At 53.1% G+C, this 27,240-nt stretch overlaps 1 protein-coding gene across 1 annotated transcript in view; it reads right to left on the reverse strand.

Annotated features, from left to right (window-relative positions):
• Positions 1-27,240, reverse strand: part of LOC118373619 (breakpoint cluster region protein-like) — a 202,279-nt gene that overhangs the window by 51,546 nt on the left and 123,493 nt on the right. Inside the window, exons 3-8 of the mRNA XM_052525649.1 lie at positions 18,611-18,715; positions 18,267-18,452; positions 14,107-14,214; positions 3,205-3,265; positions 2,879-2,931; positions 2,581-2,721 (exon numbers count right to left, since the gene is read on the reverse strand). Coding sequence (XP_052381609.1) covers positions 2,581-2,721; positions 2,879-2,931; positions 3,205-3,265; positions 14,107-14,214; positions 18,267-18,452; positions 18,611-18,715 — 654 coding nt within the window. The remainder of the gene's footprint in view (positions 1-2,580; positions 2,722-2,878; positions 2,932-3,204; positions 3,266-14,106; positions 14,215-18,266; positions 18,453-18,610; positions 18,716-27,240) is intronic.

The following is a 27,240-nucleotide window of genomic DNA, read 5'->3' on the forward strand; positions in this document are numbered from 1 at the left end:
ACCAGGTGGCGAATCGCATCTCTGCATGTCTGGCAGACATATCAGTGTGGATGACGGATCACCACCTCTAGCTGAACCTCGGCAAGACGGAGCTGCTCTTCCTCCCGGGAAGGACTGCCCGTTCCATGATCTCGCCATCACGGTTGACAACTCCATTGTGTCCTCCTCCCAGAGCGCTAAGAACCTTGGCGTGATCCTGGACAACACCCTGTCGTTCTCAACTAACATCAAGGCGGTGGCCCGTTCCTGTAGGTTCATGCTCTACAACATCCGCAGAGTACGACCCTGCCTCACACAGGAAGCGGCGCAGGTCCTAATCCAGGCACTTGTCATCTCCCGTCTGGATTACTGCAACTCGCTGTTGGCTGGGCTCCCTGCCTGTGCCATTAAACCCCTACAACTCATCCAGAACGCCGCAGCCCGTCTGGTGTTCAACCTTCCCAAGTTCTCTCACGTCACCCCGCTCCTCCGCTCTCTCCACTGGCTTCCAGTTGAAGCTCGCATCCGCTACAAGACCATGGTGCTTGCCTACGGAGCTGTGAGGGGAACGGCACCTCAGTACCTCCAGGCTCTGATCAGGCCCTACACCCAAACAATGGCACTGCGTTCATCCACCTCTGGCCTGCTCGCCTCCCTACCACTGAGGAAGTACAGTTCCCGCTCAGCCCAGTCAAAACTGTTCGCTGCTCTGGCTCCCCAATGGTGGAACACACTCCCTCACGACGCCAGGATAGCGGAGTCAATCACCACCTTCCGGAGACACCTGAAACCCCACCTCTTTAAGGAATACCTAGGATAGGATAAAGTAATCCTTCTCACCCCCCTTAAAAGATTTAGATGCACTATTGTAAAGTGGCTGTTCCACTGGATGTCATAAGGTGAATGCACCAATTTGTAAGTCGCTCTGGATAAGAGCGTCTGCTAAATGACTTAAATGTAAATGTAAATCACAACCCTTCTCCCTGACCACAACCCCACTACTAGCTCTGATTAACCTCTGAGCCGGTCTGAAACAGAGCTAACAACAGGATCACTGCTATTTTGACTTAGTCCTCAACAGCTTTCACTGTTTGTGGGACCGATGCACTGGAGGTCTTGTCACTTAAGCATTATCCGGAGTAGCCAATGATTGTGGACTAAAGGCTGAAGTAGCATCGTGTCACCGGGGAACGATAATGACCGGGCGTTCCTGTAAGACTGGAGATTGGAGATAAGTCGACTGTTTCTGCATCCCAAATGGCAACATATTCCCTATATAGCCTACTACCCTATGGGCCCTGGTCAAAAGTAGTGCAATTTAAAGGGAACAGGGTGCCATTTGGCATGCATCCTATATTTGTGTATATGTAACATAGTAGGGTAAGGCACACACACACCCCAGGAATATTCTCACACACTAGCTAATGCACAATATAATGAGGCCATTGATTTCCATGCACTCGTTTCATGTGTCCATTATCAATATTTGATGATCAGTGTGGTCTGGGCAGACAGAGTTGCAAATGGGGATATGGGGGTAGGGGGCGGGTAAGAGGGGTGATGATGGGGTGCAGTAATGACCCCCCCATGTTCAGAGAGAGGAGCCTCATCATGAATATTTAATATGAACTCTCCCAGTCAGAGAGACGGGGCTCGTTATGGGGCATTACATGTCACGCCAGCTGTCAATAAACTGACATCCATTAATGTACCACTCCCACCCGGGTCGGCAGCCTCTAGGGGGAAGATGTGGGGTTGTACCACTCCCACCCGGGTCGGCAGCCTCTAGGGGGAAGATGTGGGGTTGTACCACTCCCACCCGGGTCGGCAGCCTCTAGGGGGAAGATGTGGGGTTGTACCACTCCCACCCGGGTCGGCAGCCTCTAGGGGGAAGATGTGGGGTTGTACCACTCCCACCCGGGTCGGCAGCCTCTAGGGGGAAGATGTGGGGTTGTACCACTCCCACCCGGGTCGGCAGCCTCTAGGGGGAAGATGTGGGGTTGTACCACTCCCACCCGGGTCGGCAGCCTCTAGGGGGAAGATGTGGGGTTGTACCACTCCCACCCGGGTCGGCAGCCTCTAGGGGGAAGATGTGGGGTTGTACCACTCCCACCCGGGTCGGCAGCCTCTAGGGGGAAGATGTGGGGTTGGAGGGATGGAGATCCAGCACAGAGAGCAAACAGTAGGCTTCCTAATAGGCATGCGCAGGGGATTCTGTATTATTACCATATTTGGGCATAGATTGAGTTTGACACCGTTTTAGATCGACTACCGGGTCGTTGTCAGGGCAGGGCAAGGTCAATCTACCAGTGTTGAGTTACTGATCAATGACGTAATACCATACCCTCAGCATAGACCTAGAATGATATAACGGTCCCACTTCTACCCTATGGCCCAAAGCCAAATCAGATAAAGCTCTGCCACAGTCTATTGATTAAGAACATCCAACAACACAAAAATACAGCAGAGCTCTGGATCCATATTCATAAAGCATCTCAGAATTGGAGTGCTGATCAAGGATCAGGTGCCCATTGTCCATGGAATCGTATTTGTTTATTACCGAAAAAGCCCAAACTATCCCTGATCAGCATTGCTCCTCACCTCTCCCTTCTTGACAGTCATGGACTGGCGTCTGGGCGTGGTCTCCTCGTTGATGCTAGACAGGAAGTTCTGGGAGATGCGGAGTGCGTCCTGGAGTAGGGGGTGGTCTGGGTGGCTGGAGGGCGTGTGCTTCAGCAGGTCCTACAGGCACACCCACAGACACACGGTTACCGTGTGTTACAGAGACAGACTTTAAACATCCTGAGGTGTGAGGTTCACAGAGTTACCAGTACATACAAAAATAGCAGGAGAATAAACAAAAAGCAAGCTGTGTGTTTGGGGGCTGCCTTATACTCACATGCAGTACCAGGGTGCTACGAGTAACTCTGTCCACTGGTTTGTACAGGAGAGCTGTGGGAGAGGAAGGAGAGACATCAGCATGAGCTACAACACAGCCCCTCCAACTGGGTCAGAGCACTATGACATGACACTAGTCAAATAAGTGCTGTTACTAAAAATGAGCCAGTCTATTTTTCTGTGGCAGTGATTTAGTCTGAATCCCAAATGGTAGCCTATTCCCTATATAGTGCACTACTTTTGACCAGAGTAGTCAGAAGTATAGGACTATATAGGGTGCCATTTTAGACAGAATGTAAATGTTCAGTTATACTGTTGGCTACTTACTCTCCAGAGAGTTCTTGGCTGACTGATCCTTCAAGTCCTTGGTGCTCCTCACCTTGAGGTTCTGTCGGGACAGTGGGCAACATTACACAGAGGAAAACTTGATGCTGATCAACATACAACCGATATGGTGCTGGCAAATGATAATAACAGCCTGGCCCCTTGGCTTGATGTAGTGCTTCATGTCTTATAGTCTGTCCCAAATGGCACAGTATTCCCTATATATAGTAGTGCACTACTTCTGATCAGAACCCTGCGGGTCTTGGTCAAAAGTAGTACACTATAAATGAAATAGGGTGCCATTTGGGATGCAAGGGCCCAGCAGTAATGAGACAGACACACTCTCCTCAGCCTAACTCCTAATTCAACCTATCCTGCACCCAATAAGCCATCGTCAGCATTTTTGACACAGCCACATTCAGATTGCAGAGAGACATGCATCATTACATATCCCATTAAAAACACTAAATGATTGATTCTCTGCCTTAAATCCAGTCACCATCTTAAAGGGACACTTCAGAATGTTGGCAATGAGGCCATTTTATCTACTTCCCCAGAGTCAGATGAACTCCTGGATGAAAAAGTTGTTTATTTGTGTGCAGTTTGAAGGAAGTTGGTAACTAATGCTAGCGCTATTGCTAACTAGCGCAATAACTGGACGTCTATATAATCTGCTAGCAAGTCAGTAAAGAACAAATTCTTATTTTACAATGACGGCTAAGAACAGTGGGTTAACTGCCTTGTTCAGGGGCGGAATGACAGATTTTTACCTTGTCAGCTCGGGGATTCCATTTCGCAACCTTTCGGTTACTGGCCCAACGCTCTAACCACTAGGCTTCCTGCTGGTTACTGGCCCAACGCTCTAACCACTAGGCTTCCTGCTGGTTACTGGCCCAACGCTCTAACCACTAGGCTTCCTGCTGGTTACTGGCCCAACGCTCTAACCACTGGGCTTCCTGCTGGTTACTGGCCCAACGCTCTAACCACTAGGCTTCCTGCTGGTTACTGGCCCAACGCTCTAACCACTAGGCTTCCTGCTGGTTACTGGCCCAACGCTCTAACCACTAGGCTTCCTGCTGGTTACTGGCCCAACGCTCTAACCACTAGGCTTCCTGCTGGTTACTGGCCCAACGCTCTAACCACTAGGCTTCCCTCCGCCAACATCCCGAAGTATCCGGTTAATGTTCACCGGTGGCTTTGGCACAAGATTTTACGTACCAGCGGTCGTGACTACATACAGACTTTAGTCCAAAATATCTGTCCAAAATAAGCCCTTGAAAAAACTGCTAGTCAAGAGATCGTAGTGAAATTGAAATGTGATTATTTAACACATTCACACCTGTAGCCTGATAGGCAATGAGGCGTTTCACCACGTGTAACCCCAGCTTCGTACATCACCGTCTAAACTGTTTCTCCTTGCCTTGGCATTATGCTTCTCTGTTCAGGCAATTACACTTCCTGTCTGAGAGAGACGTTCTTCCACTAGCATGGCTGGGCCCTTCAGGCTACTGTAAAGCTCTGTTTTGTGGTTAAATTAATATATTAGCCTGTCATGGTTCATCTGCACATATGTAAGATTGAGTGCACTTCCATACTCCAGGGTTTCTAACACTGGCCGCCGGGGACTCAACCAGAAACCCAAGAAAATATCACCCACCATCTCCCTCTGTATTGGTTCCACATCACTGCAGAACACACAGATCGCAGACACACAGGCAGGCAGGCAAAACAGTATAATAATAATACAATTCAAGTGTGTTCTAATGGCAATCAGAGGCGTCATGCCCATAGGGGGCAGAATGACACAGGCCCCCTCAGATTTGATTTGATTTTAACTGCCGGTGATGGGAAGGACTCACAGGAGGTATATCTATAAATTGTATCAAGCTATGTCGCATACAGATTCCTTCTTGATTAATAAATCAAATGTAAATGTTTTGTTGTTTCTATGTAGTACTAGCCACGTACATATTGTATGAAGTTGGCTTTAGCGAGCCAGCTAGATAGGTTCCCAATCTCCCAACTAGCTACCAAGCCATTTCAGGTTAGAGTAACTTATCTAACTATCTTAGCTGACATGCCTACTGGCAAGGTTGCTAGATTTGAGAAAAGTAAGCAATTACTAAATGTACTGAATAAGACTCACATTCCTTTCAATCTATTACGCAGGTTTTAGCAGAGATGCAGAGAAGCATATTTAGGGTCGCAGTTGTACTAAACTCCTAAGGCTTAAAAGTTCTTCAAGAATCAACTTGCATCATTCATCAAAATGACAATTGAACAGGTAATGTGGTATGCTTAGATAACCTATGGAGAAAAAAATGCTGTTTCAGGTGTTTGAAAAATGCTAAATTCTCCACCATCCATCCATCCATCTATCCATCCACACGTACTTCATGCCCCCTCTAAAATAATGGGTTCATGACACCCCTGAGGGCAATGGTTGTGAAATTGTGTGGGTGGTGGCGGTGAAGGGGTTTGTGGGTAAAACAAATAGAATAAAGCTGTTGAGTTTGATACCCCACTGTCCTCTTTACACGAGTAGATGTGAAATGTTCTCCCAACGATTTTCCCTGTGTGCTTAATGGCCCACTTTCACGGTCTCCAACCATCCTCTCTGTCTGTCTCTCTACGCAGCGTGGCAGAGTGACCTGGGGCTGGGCCACAAAGCCGCTTCCTAAGAGCTGGAGAAAGAGCTACTTTCCTCAGGAGGAGAGAGCTTGAAGAGAAACATTTATTTTCAAGCTGTCACTTTGATGATGTGGGAGGCTGAGTGTGTTCATATACTGTTAGTGGAGGGATGTTTCTTCCTTCACACCCATATCGCATCACCCCATTTCCAAAACAAGAGGTGTACCCCCGAGCCCCCATAGTCAAGATGAAAGGACAAAACCTATCCAGACCAGTAGTCAATACCTCCTTGCTTCCATTCCTCCCCCACTCACTCCGTTCCTCCTTCTCTCACCTCCCTGTCCTCTGTCCTCCCATACCTCACTGTCTCCTCTCTTCCCTCCCTCACCTCCCTGTTCTCTGTCCTCCCATACCTCACTGTCTCCTCTCTTCCCTCCATCACCTCCCTGCCCCCTATCCTCCCATACCTCACTGTCTCCTCTCTTCCCTCCCTCACCTCCCTGTCCCCTGTCCTCCCGTACCTCACTGTCTCATCTCTTCCCTCCCTTACCTCCCTGTCCCCTGTCCTCCCATACCTCACTGTCTCCTCTCTTCCCATACCTCACTGTCTCCTCTCTTCCCTCCCTCACCTCTCTGTCTCCTCTCCTCCCATACCTCACCGTCTCCTCTCTTCCCTCCCTCACCTCTCTGTCCCCTCTCCTCCCATACCTCACTGTCTCCTCTCCTCCCATACCTCACTGTCTCCTCTCTTCCCTCCCTCACCTCTCTGTCTCCTCTCCTCCCATACCTCACCGTCTCCTCTCTTCCCTCCCTCACCTCTCTGTCCCCTCTCCTCCCATACCTCACTGTCTCCTCTCCTCCCATACCTCACTGTCTCCTCTCTTCCCTCCCTCACCTCTCTGTCCCCTCTCCTCCCATACCTCACTGTCTCATCTCTTCCCTCCCTCACCTCTCTGTCTCCTCTCCTCCAATACCTCACTGTCTCATCTCTTCCCTCCCTCACCTCTCTGTCCCCTATCCTCCCATACCTCACTGTCTCCTCTCCCCCCTCCCTCACCTCTCTGTCCCCTCTCCTCCCATACCTCACCTCTCTGTCCCCTCTCCTCCTCACCTCTCTGTCCCCTATCCTCCCATACCTCACTGTCTCCTCTCCCCCCTCCCTCACCTCTCTGTCCCCTCTCCTCCCATACCTCACTGTCTCAGCTCTTCCCTCCCTCACCTCTCTGTCTCCTCTCCTCCCATACCTCAATGTCTCCTCTCCTCCCTCCCTCACCTCTCTGTCCCCTCTCCTCCTCACCTCCATGTCCTCCCATACCTCACTGTCTCCTCTCTTCCCTCCTCACCTCTCTGTCCCCTCTCGTCCCATACCTCACTGTCTCCTCTCTTCCCCTCCCTCACTCCCTGTCCCTCTCTTCCAATACCTCACTGTCTCCTCCTCCCTCCCTCACCTCCCTGTCCCCTCTCCTCCTCCCTCCCTCACCTCCCTGTCCCTCTCCTCACATACCTCACTGTCTCCTCCTCCCTCCCTCACCTCCCTGTCCCCTCTCTCTTCCAATACCATACTGTCTCCTCCCTCCCTCACCTCCCTGTCTCCTCTCCTCCCTCCCTACCTCACCTCCCTCACCTCCCTGTTCCCTCTCTTCCAATACCTCACTGTCTCCTCCCTCCCTCCCTCACCTCCCTGTCCCCTCTCCTCCCCTCCCTATCCCTCCCTCCCTCCACCTCCCTGTCCCCTCTCTCCCTCACCTCTCTGTCTCCTCTCCTCCCATCCTCACTGTCTCCTCTCCCCCTCCCTCACCTCTCTGCCCCCTCTCCTCCCATACCTCACTGTCTCCTTTCCTCCCTCACCCACCTCTCTGTCCCCTCTCCTCTCATCCCTCACTGTCTCCTCTCCCCCCTCCCTCACCTCTCTGTCTCCTCTCCTCCCATCCCTCACTGTCTCCTCTCCCCCCTCCCTCACCTCTCTGTCCCCTCTCCTCCCATCCCTCACTGTCTCCTCTCCCCCCTCCCTCACCTCTCTGTCTCCTCTCCTCCCATCCCTCAGTGTCTCCTCTCCCCCCTCCCTCACCTCTCTGTCCCCTCTCCTCCCATACCTCACTGTCTCCTTTCCTCCCTCCCTCACCTCTCTGTCCCCTCTCCTCCCGTACCTCACTGTCTCATCTCTTCCCTCCCTCACCTCCCGGTCCCCTGTCCTCCCATACCTCACTGTCTCCTCTCCTCCCATACCTCACTGTCTCCTCTCTTCCCTCTCTCACCTCTCTGTCTCCTCTCCTCCCATACCTCACCATCTCCTCTCTTCCCTCCCTCACCTCTCTGTCCCCTCTCCTCCCATACCTCACTGTCTCCTCTCCTCCCATACCTCACTGTCTCCTCTCTTCCCTCCCTCACCTCTCTGTCCCCTCTCCTCCCATACCTCACTGTCTCATCTCTTCCCTCCCTCACCTCTCTGTCTCCTCTCCTCCCATACCTCACTGTCTCATCTCTTCCCTCCCTCACCTCCCTGTCCCCTATCCTCCCATACCTCACTGTCTCCTCTCCCCTCCCTCACCTCTCTGTCCCCTCTCCTCCCGTACCTCACTGTCTCAGCTCTTCCCTCCCTCACCTCTCTGTCCCCTCTCCTCCCATACCTCACTGTCTCAGCTCTTCCCTCCCTCACCTCTCTGTCTCCTCTCCTCCCATACCTCACTGTCTCCTCTCCTCCCTCCCTCACCTCTCTGTCCCCTCTCCTCCCTCACCTCCCTGTCCTCCCATACCTCACTGTCTCCTCTCTTCCCTCCCTCACCTCTCTGTCCCCTCTCCTCCCATACCTCACTGTCTCCTCTCTTCCCTCACTCACCTCTCTGTCCCCTCTCCTCCCATACCTCACTGTCTCCTCTCCTCCCTCCCTCACCTCTCTGTCCCCTCTCCTCCCATACCTCACTGTCTCCTCTCCTCCCTCCCTCCCTCACCTCCCTCCCTCCCTCCCTCACTCCATGTCCCCTCTCTTCCAATACCTCACTGTCTCCTCCCTCCCTCCCTCCCCTCCCTGTCCCCTCTCCTCTCCCCCTCCCTCACCTCTCTGTCTCCTCTCCTCCCATCCCTCAGTGTCTCCTCTCCCCCCTCCCTCACCTCTCTGTCCCCTCTCCTCCCGTACCTCACTGTCTCATCTCTTCCCTCCCTCACCTCTCTTTCCCCTCTCCTCCCATACCTCACTGTCTCAGCTCTTCCCTCCCTCACCTCTCTGTCTCCTCTCCTCCCATACCTCACTGTCTCCTCTCCTCCCTCCCTCACCTCTCTGTCCCCTCTCCTCCCTCACCTCCCTGTCCTCCCATACCTCACTGTCTCCTCTCTTCCCTCCCTCACCTCTCTGTCCCCTCTCCTCCCATACCTCACTGTCTCCTCTCTTCCCTCCCTCACCTCTCTGTCCCCTCTCCTCCCATACCTCACTGTCTCCTCTCCTCCCTCCCTCACCTCTCTGTCCCCTCTCCTCCCATACCTCTCTGTCCCCTCTCCTCCCTCACCTCCCTGTCCTCCCATACCTCACTGTCTCCTCTCTTCCCTCCCTCACCTCTCTGTCCCCTCTCCTCCCATACCTCACTGTCTCCTCTCTTCCCTCCCTCACCTCTCTGTCCCCTCTCCTCCCATACCTCACTGTCTCCTCTCCTCCCTCCCTCACCTCTCTGTCCCCTCTCCTCCCATACCTCACTGTCTCCTCTCCTCCCTCCCTCCCTCACCTCCCTCCCTCCCTCACTCCATGTCCCCTCTCTTCCAATACCTCACTGTCTCCTCCCTCCCTCCCTCACCTCCCTGTCCCCTCTCCTCTCCCCCTCCCTCACCTCTCTGTCTCCTCTCCTCCCATCCCTCAGTGTCTCCTCTCCCCCCTCCCACACCTCTCTGTCCCCTCTCCTCCCATACCTCACTGTCTCCTTTCCTCCCTCCCTCACCTCTCTGTCCCCTCTCCTCCCATCTCTCACTGTCTCCTCTCCCCCTCCCTCACCTCTCTGTCCCCTCTCCTCCCATACCTCACTGTCTCCTCTCCCCCTCCCTCACCTCTCTCTCTCCTCTCCTCCCATCCCTCACTGTCTCCTCTCCCCCCTCCCTCACCTCTCTGTCTCCTCTCCTCCCATCCCTCACTGTCTCCTCTCCCCCCTCCCTCACCTCTCTGTCCCCTCTCCTCCCATACCTCACTTTCTCCTCTCCTCCCTCCCTCCCTCCCTCCCCCTCCCTCCCTCCCCCTCCCTCCTCCCTCCTCCCTCCCTCCCTCCCCCCCTCCCTCCCTCCCTCCCTCCCTCACCTCTCTGTCCCCTCTCCTCCCATCTCTCACTGTCTCCTCTCCCCCTCCCTCACCTCTCTGTCCCCTCTCCTCCCCTCCCTCACTGTCTCCTCTCCCCCTCCCTCACCTCTCTCTCTCTCTCCTCCCATCCCTCACTGTCTCCTCTCCCCCTCCCTCACCTCTCTGTCTCCTCTCCTCCCATCCCTCACTGTCTCCTCTCCCCTCCCTCACCTCCCTGTCCCCTCTCTTCCAATACCTCACTGTCTCCTCCCTCCCTCCCTCACCTCCCTGTCCCTCTCCTCCCTCCCTCCCTCACCTCCCTGTCCCTCCTCACATACCTCACTGTCTCCTCCCTCCCTCCCTCCCTCCTTCACCTCCATGTCCCCTCTCTTCCAATACCCCACTGTCTCCTCCCTCCCTCACCTCCCTGTCCCCTCTCCTCCCCTCCCTACCTCACCTCCCTGTCCCCTCCCTCCCTCCTTCACCTCCCTGTCCCCTCTACTCCCTCACCTCCCTGTCCCCTCTCCTCTCATACCTCCCTGTCTCCTCCCTCCCTCCCTCCCACCGTCCCTCCCTCCCTCCCTCCCTCCTTCACCTCCCTGTCCCCTCTCCTCCCATACCTCCCCGTCTCCACTCCTCCCATACCTCCCTGTCCCCTCCTCCCATACCTCCCTGTCCCCTCTCCTCCCATACTTCCCTGTCCCCTCTCTCCCATACCTCCCTGTCCCCTCTCCTCCCTCACCTCCCTGTCCCTCTCCTCCGATACCTCCCTGTCCCCTCTCCTCCCATACCTCCCTGTCCCCTCTCCTCCCATACATCCCTGTCCCCTCTCCTCCCATACCTCCCTGTCCCTCTCCCCCTCACCTCCCTGACCCCTCTCCTCCCATACCTCCCTGTCCCCTCTCCTCCCTCACCTCTCTGTCCCTCTCCTCCCATACCTCCCTGTCTTCTCTCCTCCCTCCCTCACCTCTCTGTCCCCTATCCTCCCATACCTCACTGTCTCCTCTCTTCCCTCCCTCACCTCTCTGTCCCCTCTCCTCCCATACCTCACTGTCTCCTCTCCCCCCTCCCTCACCTCTCTGTCCCCTCTCCTCCCATACCTCACTGTCTCATCTCTTCCCTCCCTCACCTCTCTGTCCCCTCTCCTCCCTCACCTCTCTGTCCCCTATCCTCCCATACCTCACTGTCTCCTCTCCCCCCTCCCTCACCTCTCTGTCCCCTCTCCTCCCATACCTCACTGTCTCAGCTCTTCCCTCCCTCACCTCTCTGTCTCCTCTCCTCCCATCCCTCACTGTCTCCTCTCCCTCCTCACCTCTCTGTCTCCTCTCCTCTCCTCCCATCCCTCACTGTCTCCTCTCCCCCTCCCTCACCTCTCTGTCCCCTCTCCTCCCATCCCTCACTGTCTCCTCTCCCCCTCCTCACCTCTCTGTCTCCTCTCCTCCCATCCCTCACTGTCTCCTCTCCCCCCTCCCTCACCTCTCTGTCCCCTGTCCTCCCATACCTCACAGTCTCCTCTCCTCCCTCCCTCACCTCTCTGTCCCCTCTCCTCCCATACCTCACTGTCTCCTCTCCTCCCTCCCTCACCTCCCTCCCTCCCTCCCTCCCTGTCCCCTCTCTTCCAATACCTCACTGTCTCCTCCCTCCCTCCCTCACCTCCCTGTCCCCTCTCCTCCCCTCCCTCCCTCACCTCCCTGTCCCCTCTCCTCACATACCTCACTGTCTCCTCCCTCCCTCCCTCCCCTCACCTCCCTGTCCCCTCTCTTCCAATACCATACTGTCTCCTCCCTCCTCACCTCCCTGTCTCCTCTCCTCCCCTCCCTACCTCACCTCCCTCCCTCCCTCCCTCACCTCCCTGTCCCCTCTCTTCCAATACCTCACTGTCTCCTCCCTCCCTCCCTCACCTCCCTGTCCCCTCTCCTCCCCTCCCTACCTCACCTCCCTGTCCCCTCCCTCCCTCCTTCACCTCCCTGTCCCCTCTCCTCCCTCACCTCTCTGTCTCCTCTCCTCCCATCCCTCACTGTCTCCTCCCCCTCCCTCACCTCTCTGTCCCCTCTCCTCCCATACCTCACTGTCTCCTCTCCCCCTCCCTCACCTCTCTGTCTCCTCTCCTCCCATCCCTCACTGTCTCCTCTCCACCCTCCCTCACCTCTCTGTCCCCTCTCCTCCCATACCTCAGTGTCTCCTTTCCTCCCTCCTCACCTCTCTGTCTCCTCTCCCCCTCCCTCACCTCTCTGTCCCCTCTCCTCCCATACCTCACTGTCTCCTCTCCCCCCCTCACCTCTCTGTCTCCTCTCCTCCCATCCCCCACTGTCTCCTCTCCCCTCCCTCACCTCTCTGTCCCCTCTCCTCACATACCTCACTGTCTCCTCCCTCCCTCCCTCCCTCCTCCCTCCCCTCCCTCCCTCCCTCCCTCCCTCCCTCCCTCCCTCCCTCCCTCACCTCCCTGTCCCCTCTCTTCCAATACCTCACTGTCTCCTCCCTCCCTCCATCACCTCCCTGTCCCCTCTCCTCCCCTCCCTACCTCACCTCCCTGTCCCCTCCCTCCCTCCCTCCCTCCTCCTCCTCTCCCTCCCTCCCTCCCTCCCTCCCTCCTCCTCCTTCACCTCCCTGTCCCCTCTCCTCCCTCACCTCCCTGTCCCCTCTCCTCTCATACCTCCCTGTCTCCTCCCTCCCTCCCTCCCTCCCTCCCTCCCTCCCTCCCTCCCTCCCTCCCTCCCTCCCTCCCTCCCTCCCTCCCTCCCTCCCTCCTCCCTCCCTCCCTCCTTGACCTCCCTGTCCCCTCTCCTCCCATACCTCCCCGTCCCCACTCCTCCCATACCTCCCTGTTCCCTCTCCTCCCATACCTCCCTGTCCCCTCTCCTCCCATACTTCCCTGTCCCCTCTCCTCCCATACCTCCCTGTCCCCTCTCCTGCCTCACCTCCCTGTCCCCTCTCCTCCCATACCTCCCTGTCCCCTCTCCTCCCATACATCCCTGTCCCCTCTCCTCCCATACCTCCCTGTCCCCTCTCCTCCCTCACCTCCTGTCCCTCTCCTCCCATACCTCCCTGTCTCCTCTCCTCCCATACCTCCCTGTCCCCTCTCCTCCCTCACCTCTCTGTCCCCTCTCCTCCCATACCTCACTGTCTCCTCTCCTCCCTCCCTCACCTCTCTGTCCCCTCTACCTTCATACCTCACTGTCTCCTCTCTTCCCTCCCTCACCTCTCTGTCCCATCTCCTCCCATACCTCACTGTCTCCTCTTCTCCCTCCCTCACCTCTCTGTCCCCTCTCTTCCAATACCTCACTGTCTCCTCCCTCCCTCCCTCACCTCCCTGTCCCTTCTCCTCCCCTCCCTCCCTCACCTACCTGTCCCCTCTCCTCACATACCTCACTGTCTCCTCCCTCCCTCCCTCCCTCACCTCCCTGTCCCCTCTCTTCCAATACCTCACTGTCTCCTCCCTCCCTCCCTCACCTCCCCTCCCTACCTCACCTCCCTCCCTCCCTCACCTCCCTGTCCCCTCTCTTCCAATACCTCACTGTCTCCTCCCTCCCTCACCTCCCTGTCCCCTCTCCTCCCCTCCCTACCTCCCTCCCTCCTTCACCTCCCTGTCCCCTCTCCTCCCTCACCTCCCTGTCCCCTCTCCTCCCACACCTCCCTGTCCCCTCTCCTCCCATACCTCCCTGTCTCCTCTCCTCCCATACCTCCCTGTCTCCTCTCCTCCCATACCTCCCTGTCTCCTCCCCTCCCATACCTCCCCGTCCCCTCCCCTCCCATACCTCCCCGTCCCCTCTCCTCCCATACCTCCCTGTCTCCTCTCCTCCCATACCTCCCTGTCTCCTCCCCTCCCATACCTCCCCGTCCCCTCCCCTCCCATACCTCCCCGTCCCCTCTCCTCCCATACCTCCCTGTCTCCTCTCCTCCCATACCTCTCCATCTCTTCTTCTCCCTCCCTCCTTCCCTCACCTCCCATACCTCCCTGTCTCCTCTCCTCTCCTCCCTCCCTCCCATACCACCCCATCTACCTCTGTGCCAGTTCCCATTACCTCAGAGATTTCAGCGAACTGCGTGTTGGCCTGACAGCACTTCTCAGCCGTCTCCACAGCAACCTCGTAGTTGTCCACAAAGGCCCGGTAAACTCCCAGCTGGCTGGCCTGTCGAATGGACGGGGAGGGTGCGAGAGAGGACAAAATACAAAAGCCACATTAAAACACAGTCACCACTTTCCATAGCCCATATTTACCAAAACAGGCCTTCTGTTTGCATTTCTGTTTTGGGGGAAAGAAGGACATGTTGGCATAATCACAACATGAGAAATGACAGCTTACAACCCAACAACAGAGTTCACCATAATGAGTGGAGAAAAAAAACTAAGTGTTTGGGACACAGTTCGACAGACGGGGCAATGTCATCATCGCCACAGGAAACACCAGCGTTTCCGTGGCGCAGTCCCGGCCTACGGCTGTTGCCATGGTAGCGGCGGAGTGGAGGCCTACGCTGGGGTGAGTAATGAGTGTCCTGGGTAACAGTTGCTGTAAAAACACATTTGAAAATCTCATTCAGCCGTCCTAACTCCTTGAAACTCTGCCCGTCAGTAACACTATCCATCTCCTTAGCGCTCAACTGCCCAATCCATTCTCCTGAATACAAGCCTGACAGCAATGGATGAAGAGGGGGGTAGAGTGTGTAATGACGAGAGAGGGGGCAACTGAGGCAAACGCAAAAATGTTTTACACACACACACGCACACACCAACACACGTACGAACACACACACACACACAGCTACACACACAGCACCAAGGTAGCTTAGTGTGCCCCTGAAGAATAGTCTACAAGAACCCAGTGTTCAGGACACAATATGCTTCTCTACTTCACCTTCGCACTGGCCCACCTGCACCTGCTCATGAATATCTCCAGGTCATTGTACGTAGATGACAGACAGCAGGCTGCCAGCGGCTGCCAGAACCTGTTCCTAAAAACCTTCTCCTCTCTTTACTTTCTAGCATCACCTATGAGCTCATCCCATTCCCACACATTATCATCCTGGTGTGACCCCTGACCTTTACAGTATTTCCTGTCCCCTGGTGTCACGCTGAGACAATCGATTTTGTCCCACAGTCGAAAGAAACCCACGTTTTTCCAGGAGCTGCTAGAAGTTGAAGCGGTAAGCAATTTTCCCCCACCAAGCAATCCTATCCCCACTGCGTCTGAGACCTGCCTCGGGCCAGAATAAATCTGCACCACAGTGGACAGGAATTCAGAGCGTGACAATCCCACTATGGGCGGGGAGGAGCCGGAATGGCGGTAATAGCGCTGCAGACATGGAGCAGTTGGAGCCGTTCGACACACACAGTTGCTGGCTGGCTGTATGGTGACGTAAGATGTTGAGTGTAACCGCATGGTTGGGATGCTTTTCTTATCTAGCACAGACTGGGAGGACGGTGTCATCAACAGCACAAGAATGGACTCATAACACTGTATGTCGGTGTACATATTGTATATTTTGTGTGTAAAGATGCTACAGTATTACTCTTGAAATTCCCCATTCATATGCACCTATCCTAGATAAAGAAACATCTCCATGGTGTATTCATAGACCTGTATAAGAAACAGCAGAGAGGACTGTACCATTAGGGGGAAACAGTACAGTGTATTATTTAGCCCCATGTTGGGGCTTTAAAGGAGTGTGAGAATACTTCTCTCATAACCTGTCATTAACCTTTTTTCAGTTTTTTCCCCCTTCTTTCTGGTAGTGATGAGCTGTTACTTTTCCTCCGGCTGCCTGTCTGTTACAGAGACTTCACAGACAGGGGGAGACAGCTCTATCAGAGAGACTCAGCCTAAATCTGCTAGCTGCTCCCCTCACCCACTCTCCTCCATCTTCTCCCCTCATCCACTCTCCTCTATCCTTTCCCCTCATCCACTCTTCTCCTCCTCACCCACTCTCCTCCCTCCTTTCCCCTCACCCACTCTCCTCCATCCTTTCCCCTCACCCACTCTTCTCCTCCTCTCTCCTCCATCCTCTCCCCTCACCCACTCTCCTCCCTCCTCTCCTCTTCTCATCCTCTCTCCTCCATCCTCTCCCCTCACCCACTCTCCTCCCTCTCCTCCATCCTCTCATCTCTTCTCATCCTCTCTCCTCCATCCTCTCCCCTCACCCACTCTCCTCCCTCCTCTCCTCTCTTCTCCTCCTCTCTCCTCCATCCTCTCCCCTCACCTCCCTCCTCCCCTCTCTTCTCCTCCTCTCTCCTCCATCCTCTCCCCTCACCCACTCTCCTCCCTCCTCTCCTCTCTCCTCCATCCTCTCCCCTCACCCACTCTCCTCCCTCCTCTCCTCTCTTCTCATCCTCTCTCCTCCATCCTCTCCCCTCACCCACTCTCCTCCCTCCTCTCCTCTTTTCTCATCCTCTCTCCTCCATCCTCTCCCCTCACCCACTCTCCTCCCTCCTCTCCTCTCTTCTCCTCCTCTCTCCTCCATCCTCTCCCCTCACCCACTCTCCTCCCTCCTCTCCTCTCTTCTCATCCTCTCTCCTCCATCCTCTCCCCTCACCCACTCTCCTCCCTCTCCTCCTCTCTCCTCCATCCTCTCCCCTCACCCACTCTCCTCCCTCCTCATCCTCTCTCCTCCATCCTCTCCCCTCACCCACTCTCCTCCCTCTCCTCCTCTCTCCTCCATCCTCTCCCCTCACCCACTCTCCTCCCTCCTCTCCTCTCTTCTCCTCCTCTCTCCTCCATCCTCTCCCCTCACCCACTCTCCTCTCTTCTCCTCCTCTCTCCTCCATCGTCTCCCCTCACCCACTCTCCTCCCTCCTCTCCTCTCTTCTCATCCTCTCTCCTCCATCCTCTCCCCTCACCCACTCTCCTCCCTCTCCTCCTCTCTCCTCCATCCTCTCCCCTCACCCACTCTCCTCCCTCCTCATCCTCTCTCCTCCATCCTCTCCCCTCACCCACTCTCCTCCCTCTCCTCCTCTCTCCTCCATCCTCTCCCCTCACCCACTCTCCTCCCTCCTCTCCTCTCTTCTCATCCTCTCTCCTCCATCCTCTCCCCTCACCCACTCTCCTCCCTCCTCTCCTCTCTTCTCCTCCTCTCTTGCTCCCCTCCTCCACCCTAAATGGCTGTCATGTAAGGAGAGTTTTCCTGCGGTGTTGGCATCTTCTTCCCCTGACGTCTGGCGAGAGGAATTGGGGGAAAGATGTATTTTGGTATGAGGGAGATAAAGAGATTGATAGAGAAAGGCAGAACGAAAAAGAGATAGAGAGAGGAACTAACGGACTGCTCCTCTACTGTAGCCTACAACCTTTGAATCCATACTGCTCCTCTTTCAACGCTTGTCTGCTGGGAGACGCAAAACGCAGCCGTTGATGCCACTGCTTATCACATAGCAGACACAGACAAGAGAGTAGAAAAACGAACAATGAATAAATAAATGCGGAAAAGGATTCCGGCGTGTGCCGCCTTGACAGTATAACAGACAAATGAAATAGTCATTGTTCAGGCCTCCGGGGAGAGCGGGATTTGTGAAGATAATTGGAGGGAAGAGAGAGAGAAAAGTCCCCTAACGCTCAGTGTATGGCACTATTTATAGGCTGCTTCTTAGAGACATAGAGCACACAGTGTAACATTAGTCTCAGAGCTCCCTGGGTAGAAAAGACAGCATTGTGACATTCTACTTCTTCATGTGCACTGTCCTCGTACACACAGCACTCATGATAGGCTAGACTCAGGCTCTACTTCTGCAGTGACTGCATGAGCATTAGGGGGATAAACAAGTGGTTAATTCAGGGTTAATTGACCCGTTGTGAACATGATGAAATGGGCCCAGTCAGTACAGGTTTTGCTCTGGCCTCCGTGGCAGAAGCTCTCAGGTCAGGAGGAGAGAGGCTATTCCATCTGTCCCTAAAATAAGTTGCACCTCATGAGGTTGATCAATGTGATTTGATTTAACATTTCTTCCATTCAGAGTATGGAGTATGGATGCTGCTGTGAGCTATGACACAGAGCCACACAGGACCACAGGCAGACTGTATAATGCATAAGGGTCCTGTGTTATTCTGAATTAGGCTCATGATGTCATGTTGCCATGCAGCCAGGTCCAGGGAGGGAGTCCTCTGTCATCCTGAGTCAGGCTCCGGGCTCCCACAGAAACAGACACAGGGCAGGGCAGGGCAGGGGAACACCCCAGGAATCTGTCTTATGACCTCACCTGTTTCTGGAAGAGGTCCCCCACGCGCTGGTGGTGGCTCCACTGCTGCACCCGGGGGAGCAGGCCGTCGTAGAACTCCTTGTGGACCTCGTAAAGCTCGGGCACTTTGAAGAAGATGGTCTCGATCTGGGGGATGGTCAGCACGGGCTGGGACGTGGTGGCTGCTGCCTTCAGAGGCTTCATAGGCTGAGAGAACAGGTGAGAGAGAGAGAGAGAGAGAGAGAGAGAGAGAGAGAGAGAGAGAGAGAGAGAGAGAGAGAGAGAGAGTTTGTACTGTGTGTGTACATGTATGTGATACATAGTGCATTCATGGAAAGTCCAGTGTGTGTGTTCCAGCCTCTCACCAGTAGCAGTGCCTCCAGGTGGCTGAGGTAGGTCTCCTCGCTGGCTAGGATCCCAGACAGAACCCACTTCCTCATCTCCAGGCCTTTCTCTAGGTCCAACTCCGTCTGCAACAAACACAGGAAACGACTATGAAAAATTGCACACACAAGTACTGTACAGACAATGCAAATAAAACATGACCATTAGTCTGATGACAACAAAGTAGTGGGTGGAAAGAGGATCTTTACAGGGCCTTCAGAAAGTATTTATACTCCTTGACTTATTCCACATGTTGTTGTGTTACAGCCGGAATCCAAAATGGATTAAAAAAAAAACACAAAACCCCATAATCACAAAGTGAAAACATGTTTTTAGAAATGTTTGCAAATTTATTGAAAAAGAAATACAAAAATATCTCATTTACAAAAGTTGGAATCACCTTAGGCAGTGATTACAGTCGTGAACCTTTCTGGGTAAGTTTCTAAGAGCTTTGTACACCTGGATTGTAGTATTGGCCCATTATTATTTAGAAAATTCTTCATGCTCTGTCACATTGGTTGTTGATCATTGCTAAACAACCATTTTCAGGTCTTACTATAGATTTTCAAGCAGATTTAAGTCAAAACTGTAACTTTACCACTCAAGAATATCTTATTGGTATGTCACTCCAGTGTAGATTTGTCCTTGTGTTTTAAGTTATTGTCCTGCTGAAAGGTGAATTCATCTCCCAGTGTCTGGTGGAAAGCAGACTGAACCAGGTTTTCCTCTAGGATTTTGCCTGTGCTTAGCACCATATAGAGAATGGTACTCAGTAATGTGTTGTATTGGATTTGCCCCAAACATAACACTTCATATTAAGGACAAAAAAGTGAAATGCTTTATCACATTTTTTGCAGTATTACTTTAGTGCCTTGTTGCAAACAGGATGCAAACCTCCCTGGTCTTTATGGTAAAATCTGTATTTAAAATTCACTGCTCGACTGATCGACTTTACAGATAATTGTATGTGTGGGGTACAGAGATGAGGTAGTCATTCAAAAATCATGTTAAACACTATTATTGCACACAGAGTGAGTCCAACTTATTATGTGACTTGCTAAGCACATTTTTACTCCTTAATGTAACAAAGGGGTTGAATACTTATTGACTCAAGACATTTCAGCTTTACATTTTTTATTAATTAGTAAAAATTTTGAAAATAATTTTTTAATTCAGGCTGTAACAACAACAAAATGTGGAAAAGGTCAAGGGGTGTGAATACTTTCTGAGGGCACTGTAGTTAATAAACTCTGTGGTCTAAAATACAGGAAGCTTAGTGGTTAAGAGCATTGGGCCAGTAACCCGAAAGGCCCCTGGTTCAAATACCCGAGTCGACTAGATATTAAATCTGTTGGTGGCCTCCGTAGTGGTGCAGTGGTCTAAGGCACTGCATCACAGTGCCCAGGCTCTGTCGCAGCCGGCCGCGTCCGGGAGGCCCATGGGGCGGTGCACAATTGGCCTAGCGTTATCCGGGTTAGAGAGGGTTTGGCCGGCAGGGATATCCTTGTCTCATCGCGCACTAGTGACTCCTGTGGCTTGGCGGGCTGGGCGCAGTGCGTGCTAACCAGGTCGCCAGGTGTACGGTGTTTCCTCCGACACATTGATGCGGTTGGCTTCCGGGTTGGATGTGCGTTGTGTCAAGAAGCAGTGCGGCTTGGTTGGGTTGTGTTTCGGAGGACGCACGGCTCTTGACCTTCGCCTCTCCTGAGTCCGTACGGGAGTTGCAGCGATGAGACAAGACAGTAACTACTACCAATTGGATACCATGAAAAAGGGGTAACATTTTTTGTATTTAATTTTTTATCTGTCAATGTGCCCTTGAGCAAGGCAATTAACCCTAATTGCTCCTGTAAATGCAGCTTTGTTTTTAAAGAAGCCATTGTTCTCGCATTCTTCCAGGACAACCGAACCTCACTAGAGAGTAACAACATTCAACATGCGGCCAACGGAAATCTTTGGGCCGTCTAGCCTAACCAAGGAACCTAAAATAACTGACAGTCAGTATTTCCCATGGGATGTAGGTTGGTCTCTTAAAATGGCCAAGACAGAGGACAGGCATAGCTAACCCTCAGGCTACAGGACAGAGGAGATGAGAGACAGAGAGCAAAGCAGGCCATGGCTGGGCCAGGTAGGCAGGTCCTATCCTGGGTCTGGGATATCCAACCCAGACGTCTGGTTCAATAAGCTGAACTAAAGCTATCCGTACCCAGCTATTTCAGAGCACAACCTGGGGCTCCTTGGAAAGAGAGACACTGAGTGGAGAGAGGGAGGGGTAAACACAATGCTCCCTCAGGTATGGGGCCTCTGTCTGTCTGTGTGTCTGTCTGTGTGTCTGTGTGTCTGTGTGTGTGTTTCCCCATGCCAGACGGGCACACTCCAAGGTGCCCTATATCGTCAGACAGTGAGAGAGAGAGAGTGGGAAAACTATTTATTTACAAATGCCATAGGAGAAATAATAAGTCCCCACATGTAGAAATGCAGGCTGAAATGAATGACAGAATGTGATCATGTCCTGTGTGTGTGTTTAAGGGGGGCTAAATGAGCCTTAAACTCCTACCTCCATGGCCACTGAACAGGTAGTGGAAGCAGCAGATGTCAGTAAGAGTCTCAGTGGAACTACAGGGGTCCCGACTCACTGATGGAATCCATTACCGAGAGGTCTGTGCTGTGGACTCCATTACCCATATGTCTGTGCTGTGGACTCCATTACCCATATGTCTGTGCTGTGGACTCCATTACCCATATGTCTGTGCTGTGGACTCCATTACCCATATGTCTGTGCTGTGGACTCCATTACCCATATGTCTGTACTGTGGACTCCATTACCCATATGTCTGTGCTGTGGACTCCATTACCCATATGTCTGTGCTGTGGACTCCATTACCCATGTGTCTGTGCTGTGGACTCCATTACCCATATGTCTGTGCTGTGGACTCCATTACCCATGTGTCTGTGCTGTGGACTCCATTACCCATGTGTCTGTGCTGTGGACTCCATTACCCATATGTCTGTGCTGTGGACTCCATTACCCATATGTCTGTGCTGTGGACTCCATTACCCATATGTCTGTGCTGTGGACTCCATTACCCATATGTCTGTGCTGTGGACTCCATTACCCATATGTCTGTACTGTGGACTCCATTACCCATATGTCTGTGCTGTGGACTCCATTACCCATATGTCTGTGCTGTGGACTCCATTACCCATATGTCTGTACTGTGGACTCCATTACCCATATGTCTGTGCTTTGGACTCCATTACCCATATGTCTGTACTGTGGACTCCATTACCCATATGTCTGTGCTGTGGACTCCATTACCCATATGTCTGTGCTGTGCATCGCTCTGCTTCTTGGTTCTTATACAACAAGCCGTTTCTGCTTCCATACTAGAGGAGAGTGTTAGAAGAGAAGAGAATATGAAGCCTTTCTAAGTGACAACAGTATGTACGCGTTGGATGTTTGGAACAGCGACATGTCTGACAGGTGACAGACCACCGATCTCACCTGAAGAAGATCCACAGATTGAATCTAATATTTTTCTGATGTGCGTTGAATCTTTATCTAACCCTGGAGGCCAGACAGGGCAAAAGCCTGACGGACACTTGATAACAGAAATGATCAGATAAAAGTGAATGAAAGAGAAAAATGAATGTGAAACCTCTCAGAGATATAATGGGCCCAGCCAGCCCACGTTTCCATTGTGGAGGTGAGCAAGTGTGTATTCATTCATTGCTCAGCCCCAGACTCAACTCTCCTCCTCAGGGGGCCCATCGCATCTCCAGACTATCATCTTTTATTTATCGCCGTAGCAACAACTAATGAGCCCCTCTCAGAATTCAGATGTGTAGAGACTGAGGGAGTCTGGTCCTGGACCTATAACTCAGCTGATCACTCCAACACTGTGCGTGTGTGTGTGTGTGTGTGTGTGTGTGTGTGCATGCGTGCGTGTGTGGGTGTGCATGCGGTGTGTGTGTGCGCGTGTGGTGTGTGTGTGCGTGCATGCATAGTAAACAAATCTATATGCGAAGCACCCACCCAGTCTACAGTAACTGTGTGTACCTTGACTTCATGTATCATTCTAAACAAAAGCTAAATACCACATGGATGGATTCATGGTCACTACTGATTTGTTTAAGTAGGTCTAAGTCTAATTGCTCTGTGGAAATACACCGTAAGGCATACCAACAGTTATTATCGTGTATGTAAGCAGATGGCCTAATAACTGAGGACATTGAGAGAAACGTTCAAAGCCAGGTAGGAGGCGATTGTGGGTGGCGAAGCTCGTCTCGTTTTATATAACTCCTGTTCACTTTAATTTCTCACAATTCTTCTGAACATCAACATCATCCCTCTCTATCACTGAAGCGTTAATCAGACCGTTTCTCTTCTCTCTCTCTTCTCTCTGTTCCCAAACACTTGGTGTAATGTGAAATCTTAACATCTCGGAATAATCTTGTTCTCTAAAGGAGTGAGTTATTGTACTGTAATACTTTCCAAGACTCTGGGGGAGATAGCAGGATCAAACGGTGGTGACTCACTCTGCTGTGTGGGCGAGCTGCTGAACCCGGGGGTATCAAGGACGGACGGACGGAGGGGGGGGGGGGTATCAAGGACAGTATAACGGCAGATTTCGGACCAAGATGCGCCGTGGTATGTGTCCATAATGTTTATTTTAAAAACAAACTGAACATTAAGAATACAAAAACAATAAACGATGACGTGAATAACCAAACCAAAACAGTACCGTGTGGCGACAGACACAGACACGGAAACAAACACCCTCCAACCAACAATGAGACCCAGGCTACCTAAGTATGATTCTCAATCAGAGACAACTAACGACACCTGCCTCTGATTGAGAACCATACTAGGCCGAATACAGAAATAGCAAAACATAGAAACACAACACATAGACTGCCCACCTCAACTAACGCTCTGACCATACTAAATAAAGACAAAATGAAGGAAAATAAAGGTCAGAACGTGACAGTACCCCCCACCCCCCACCCAAAGGTGCAGACTCCGGCTGCAAAACCGGGGAGGTTCTGGGTGGGCGTCTGTCCACGGTGGCGGCTCTGGCGCGGGACGTGGACCCCACTTCATCATAGTTTTGGTGCGCCTCTTAGCCCGTCTCCGTGGCCTCTTTAGAGCGGCGACCCTTGCCACCGATCTTGGACTGGGGACCCACGCCACCAGTCCTGAATGGATGATAGACTCCGGCAGCGCCGGGACAGGCGGTAGACTCCGGCAGCGCCGGACAGGCGGGAGACTCCGGCAGCTCTGGAGTGAAGGGCGGCTCCAGGCCGCTCCTGGCTGGCTGACGGCTCTGGCCGCTCCTGGCTGGCTGACGGCTCTGGCAGCTCCTTGCTGGCTGATGGCTCTGGCAGCTCCTGGATGGCTGACGGCTCTGGCAGCTCCTGGATGGCTGACGGCTCTGGCAGCATCTGGTTGGCTGACGGCTCTGGCAGCTCCTGGATGGCTGACGGCTCTGGCAGCTCCTGGATGGCTGACGGCTCTGGCAGCTCCTGGATGGCTGACGGCTCTGGCAGCTCCTGGATGGCTGACGGCTCTGGCAGCTCCTGGCTGGCTGACGGCTCTGGCAGCTCCTGGCTGGCTGATGGCTCTGGCAGCTCCTGGCTGGCTGACGGCTCTGGCAGTTCCTGGCTGGCTGACGGCTCTGGCAGTTCCTGGCTGACTGACGGCTCTGGCAGGTCCTGGCTGACTGATGGCTCTGGCAGGTCCTGACTGACGGACGGCTCTGGCAGGTCCTGGCTGACTGACGGCTCTGACGGCTCAGGACAGACTGGCGGCTCTAGCAGCTCCTGACAGACGGGAGACTCTAGCAGCTCAGGACAGATGGGAGACTCTAGCAGCTCAGGACAGACGGGAGACTCTAGCAGCTCGGGACAGACGGGAGACTCTAGCAGCTCTGGACAGACGGGAGACTCTAGCAGCTCTGGACAGACGAGAGACTCTAGCAGCTCTGGACAGACGGGAGACTCTAGCAGCTCTGGACAGACGGGAGACTCTGGTAGCGCTGGAGAGGAGGAAAGCTCTGGCAGCGCTGGACAGGCGGGAGACCCTGTAGGCAGAAGACGGAGAGACAGCCTGGTGCGGGGGGCTGCCACCGGAGGGCTAGTACGCGGAGGTGGCACTGGATAGACCGGACCGTGCAGGTGCACTGGAGCTCTTGAGCACCAAGCCTGCCCAACCTTACCTGGTTGAATGCTCCCAGTAGCCCGACCAGTGCGGCGAGGTGGAATAAGCCGCACTGGGCTGTGCTGGCGAACCGGGGACACCATGCGTAAGGCTGGTGCCATGTACGCCGGCCCAAAGAGACGCACTGGAGACCAGATGCGTAGAGCCGGCTTCATGGCACCTGGCTCGATGCCCACTCTAGCCCGGCCGATACGTGGAGCTGGAATGTACCGCACCGGGGACACCGTACGCTCCACAGCATAACACGGTGCCTTCCCGGTCCCTCTCGCTCTCCGTTAAGCACAGGAAGTTGCCGCAGGTCTCCTACCTGGCTTCGCCACACTCCCTGTGTGCCTCCCCCCAAGATATTTTTGGGGCTGACTCTCGGGCTTCCAACCGCGCCGCCGTGCTGCCTCCTCATACCAGCGCCTCCAGCTCTGCTTTGGGACGGCGTCCTCTCCCATCTAGAATTTCCTCCCAAGTCCATGAGTCCTGTGTCTTCGGCCGCTGTTGCTGCTGCCCATTACCACGTTGCTTGGTCCTCTGTTAGTGGGTGTTTCTGTAATGGCAGATTTCTTCCTCTTCGTCTGAAGAGGAGTAAGGATCGGACCAAGATGCGGCATGGTAAGTGTTCATGTCGTTTATTTTAAAAACATAAACTGAACACTAAGAATACAAAAACAATAAACGATGACGTGAATAACCAAACCAAAACAGTACCGTGTGGCGACAGACACAGACACGGAAACAAACACCCACCAACCAACAGTTAAACCCAAACTAAGTATTTTTTTATTTTATTTTTTTATTTCACCTTTATTTAACCAGGTAGGCTAGTTGAGAACAAGTTCTCATTTGCAACTGCGACCTGGCCAAGATAAAGCATAGCAGTGTGAACAGACAACACAGAGTTACACATGGAGTAAACAATTAGCAAGTCAATAACACAGTAGAAAAAAATGGGCAGTCTATATACAATGTGTGCAAAAGGCATGAGGAGGTAGGCGAATAATACAATTTTGCAGATTAACACTGGAGTGATAAATGATCAGATGGGCATGTACAGGTAGAGATATTGGTGTGCAAAAGAGCAGAAAAGTAAATAAATAAAAACAGTATAAAAACAGTATGGGAATGAGGTAGGTGAAAAGGGGTGAGCTATTTACCTATAGACTATGTACAGCTGCAGCGATCGGTTAGCTGCTCGGATAGCTGATGTTTGAAGTTGGTGAGGAGATAAAAGTCTCCAACTTCAGCGATTTTTGCAATTCGTTCCAGTCACAGGCAGCAGAGTACTGGAACGAAAGGCGGCCAAATGAGGTGTTGGCTTTAGGGATGATCAGTGAGATACACCTGCTGGAGCGCGTGCTACGGATGGGTGTTGCCATCGTGACCAGTGAACTGAGATAAGGCGGAGCTTTACCTAGCATGGACTTGTAGATGACCTGGAGCCAGTGGGTCTGGCGACGAATATGTAGTGAGGGCCAGCCGACTAGAGCATACAAGTCGCAGTGGTGGGTGGTATAAGGTGCTTTAGTGACAAAACGGATGGCACTGTGATAGACTGCATCCAGTTTGCTGAGTAGAGTGTTGGAAGCCATTTTGTAGATGACATCGCCGAAGTCGAGGATCGGTAGGATAGTCAGTTTTACTAGGGTAAGCTTGGCAGCGTGAGTGAAGGAGGCTTTGTTGCGGAATAGAAAGCCGACTCTGGATTTGATTTTTGATTGGAGATGTTTGATGAGTCTGGAAGGAGAGTTTGCAGTCTAGCCAGACACCTAGGTACTTATAGATGTCCACATATTCAAGGTTGGAACCATCCAGGGTGGTGATGCTAGTCGGGCATGCGGGTGCAGGCAGCGATCGGTTGAAAAGCATGCATTTGGTTTTACTCGCGTTTAAGAGCAGTTGGAGGCCACGGAAGGAGTGCTGTATGGCATTGAAGCTCGTTTGGAGGTTTGATAGCACAGTGTCCAATGACGGGCCGAAAGTATATAGAATGGTGTCGTCTGCGTAGAGGTGGATCAGGGAATCGCCCGCAGCAAGAGCAACATCATTGATATATACAGAGAAAAGAGTTGGCCCGAGAATTGAACCCTGTGGCACCCCCATAGAGACTGCCAGAGGACCGGACAGCATGCCCTCTGATTTGACACACTGAACTCTGTCTGCAAAGTAATTGGTGAACCAGGCAAGGCAGTCATCCGAAAAACCGAGGCTGTTGAGTCTGCCGATAAGAATTTGGTGATTGACAGAGTCGAAAGCCTTGGCGAGGTCGATGAAGACTGGCTGCACAGTACTGTCTTTTATCGATGGCGGTTATGATATCATTTAGTACCTTGAGTGTGGCTGAGGTGCACCCGTGACCGGCTCGGAAACCAGATTGCACAGCGGAGAAGGTACGGTGGGATT

The sequence above is a fragment of the Oncorhynchus keta genome, chromosome 9, assembly GCF_023373465.1.
Source record: "Oncorhynchus keta strain PuntledgeMale-10-30-2019 chromosome 9, Oket_V2, whole genome shotgun sequence".
Taxonomy (NCBI): Eukaryota; Metazoa; Chordata; class Actinopteri; order Salmoniformes; family Salmonidae; genus Oncorhynchus; species Oncorhynchus keta.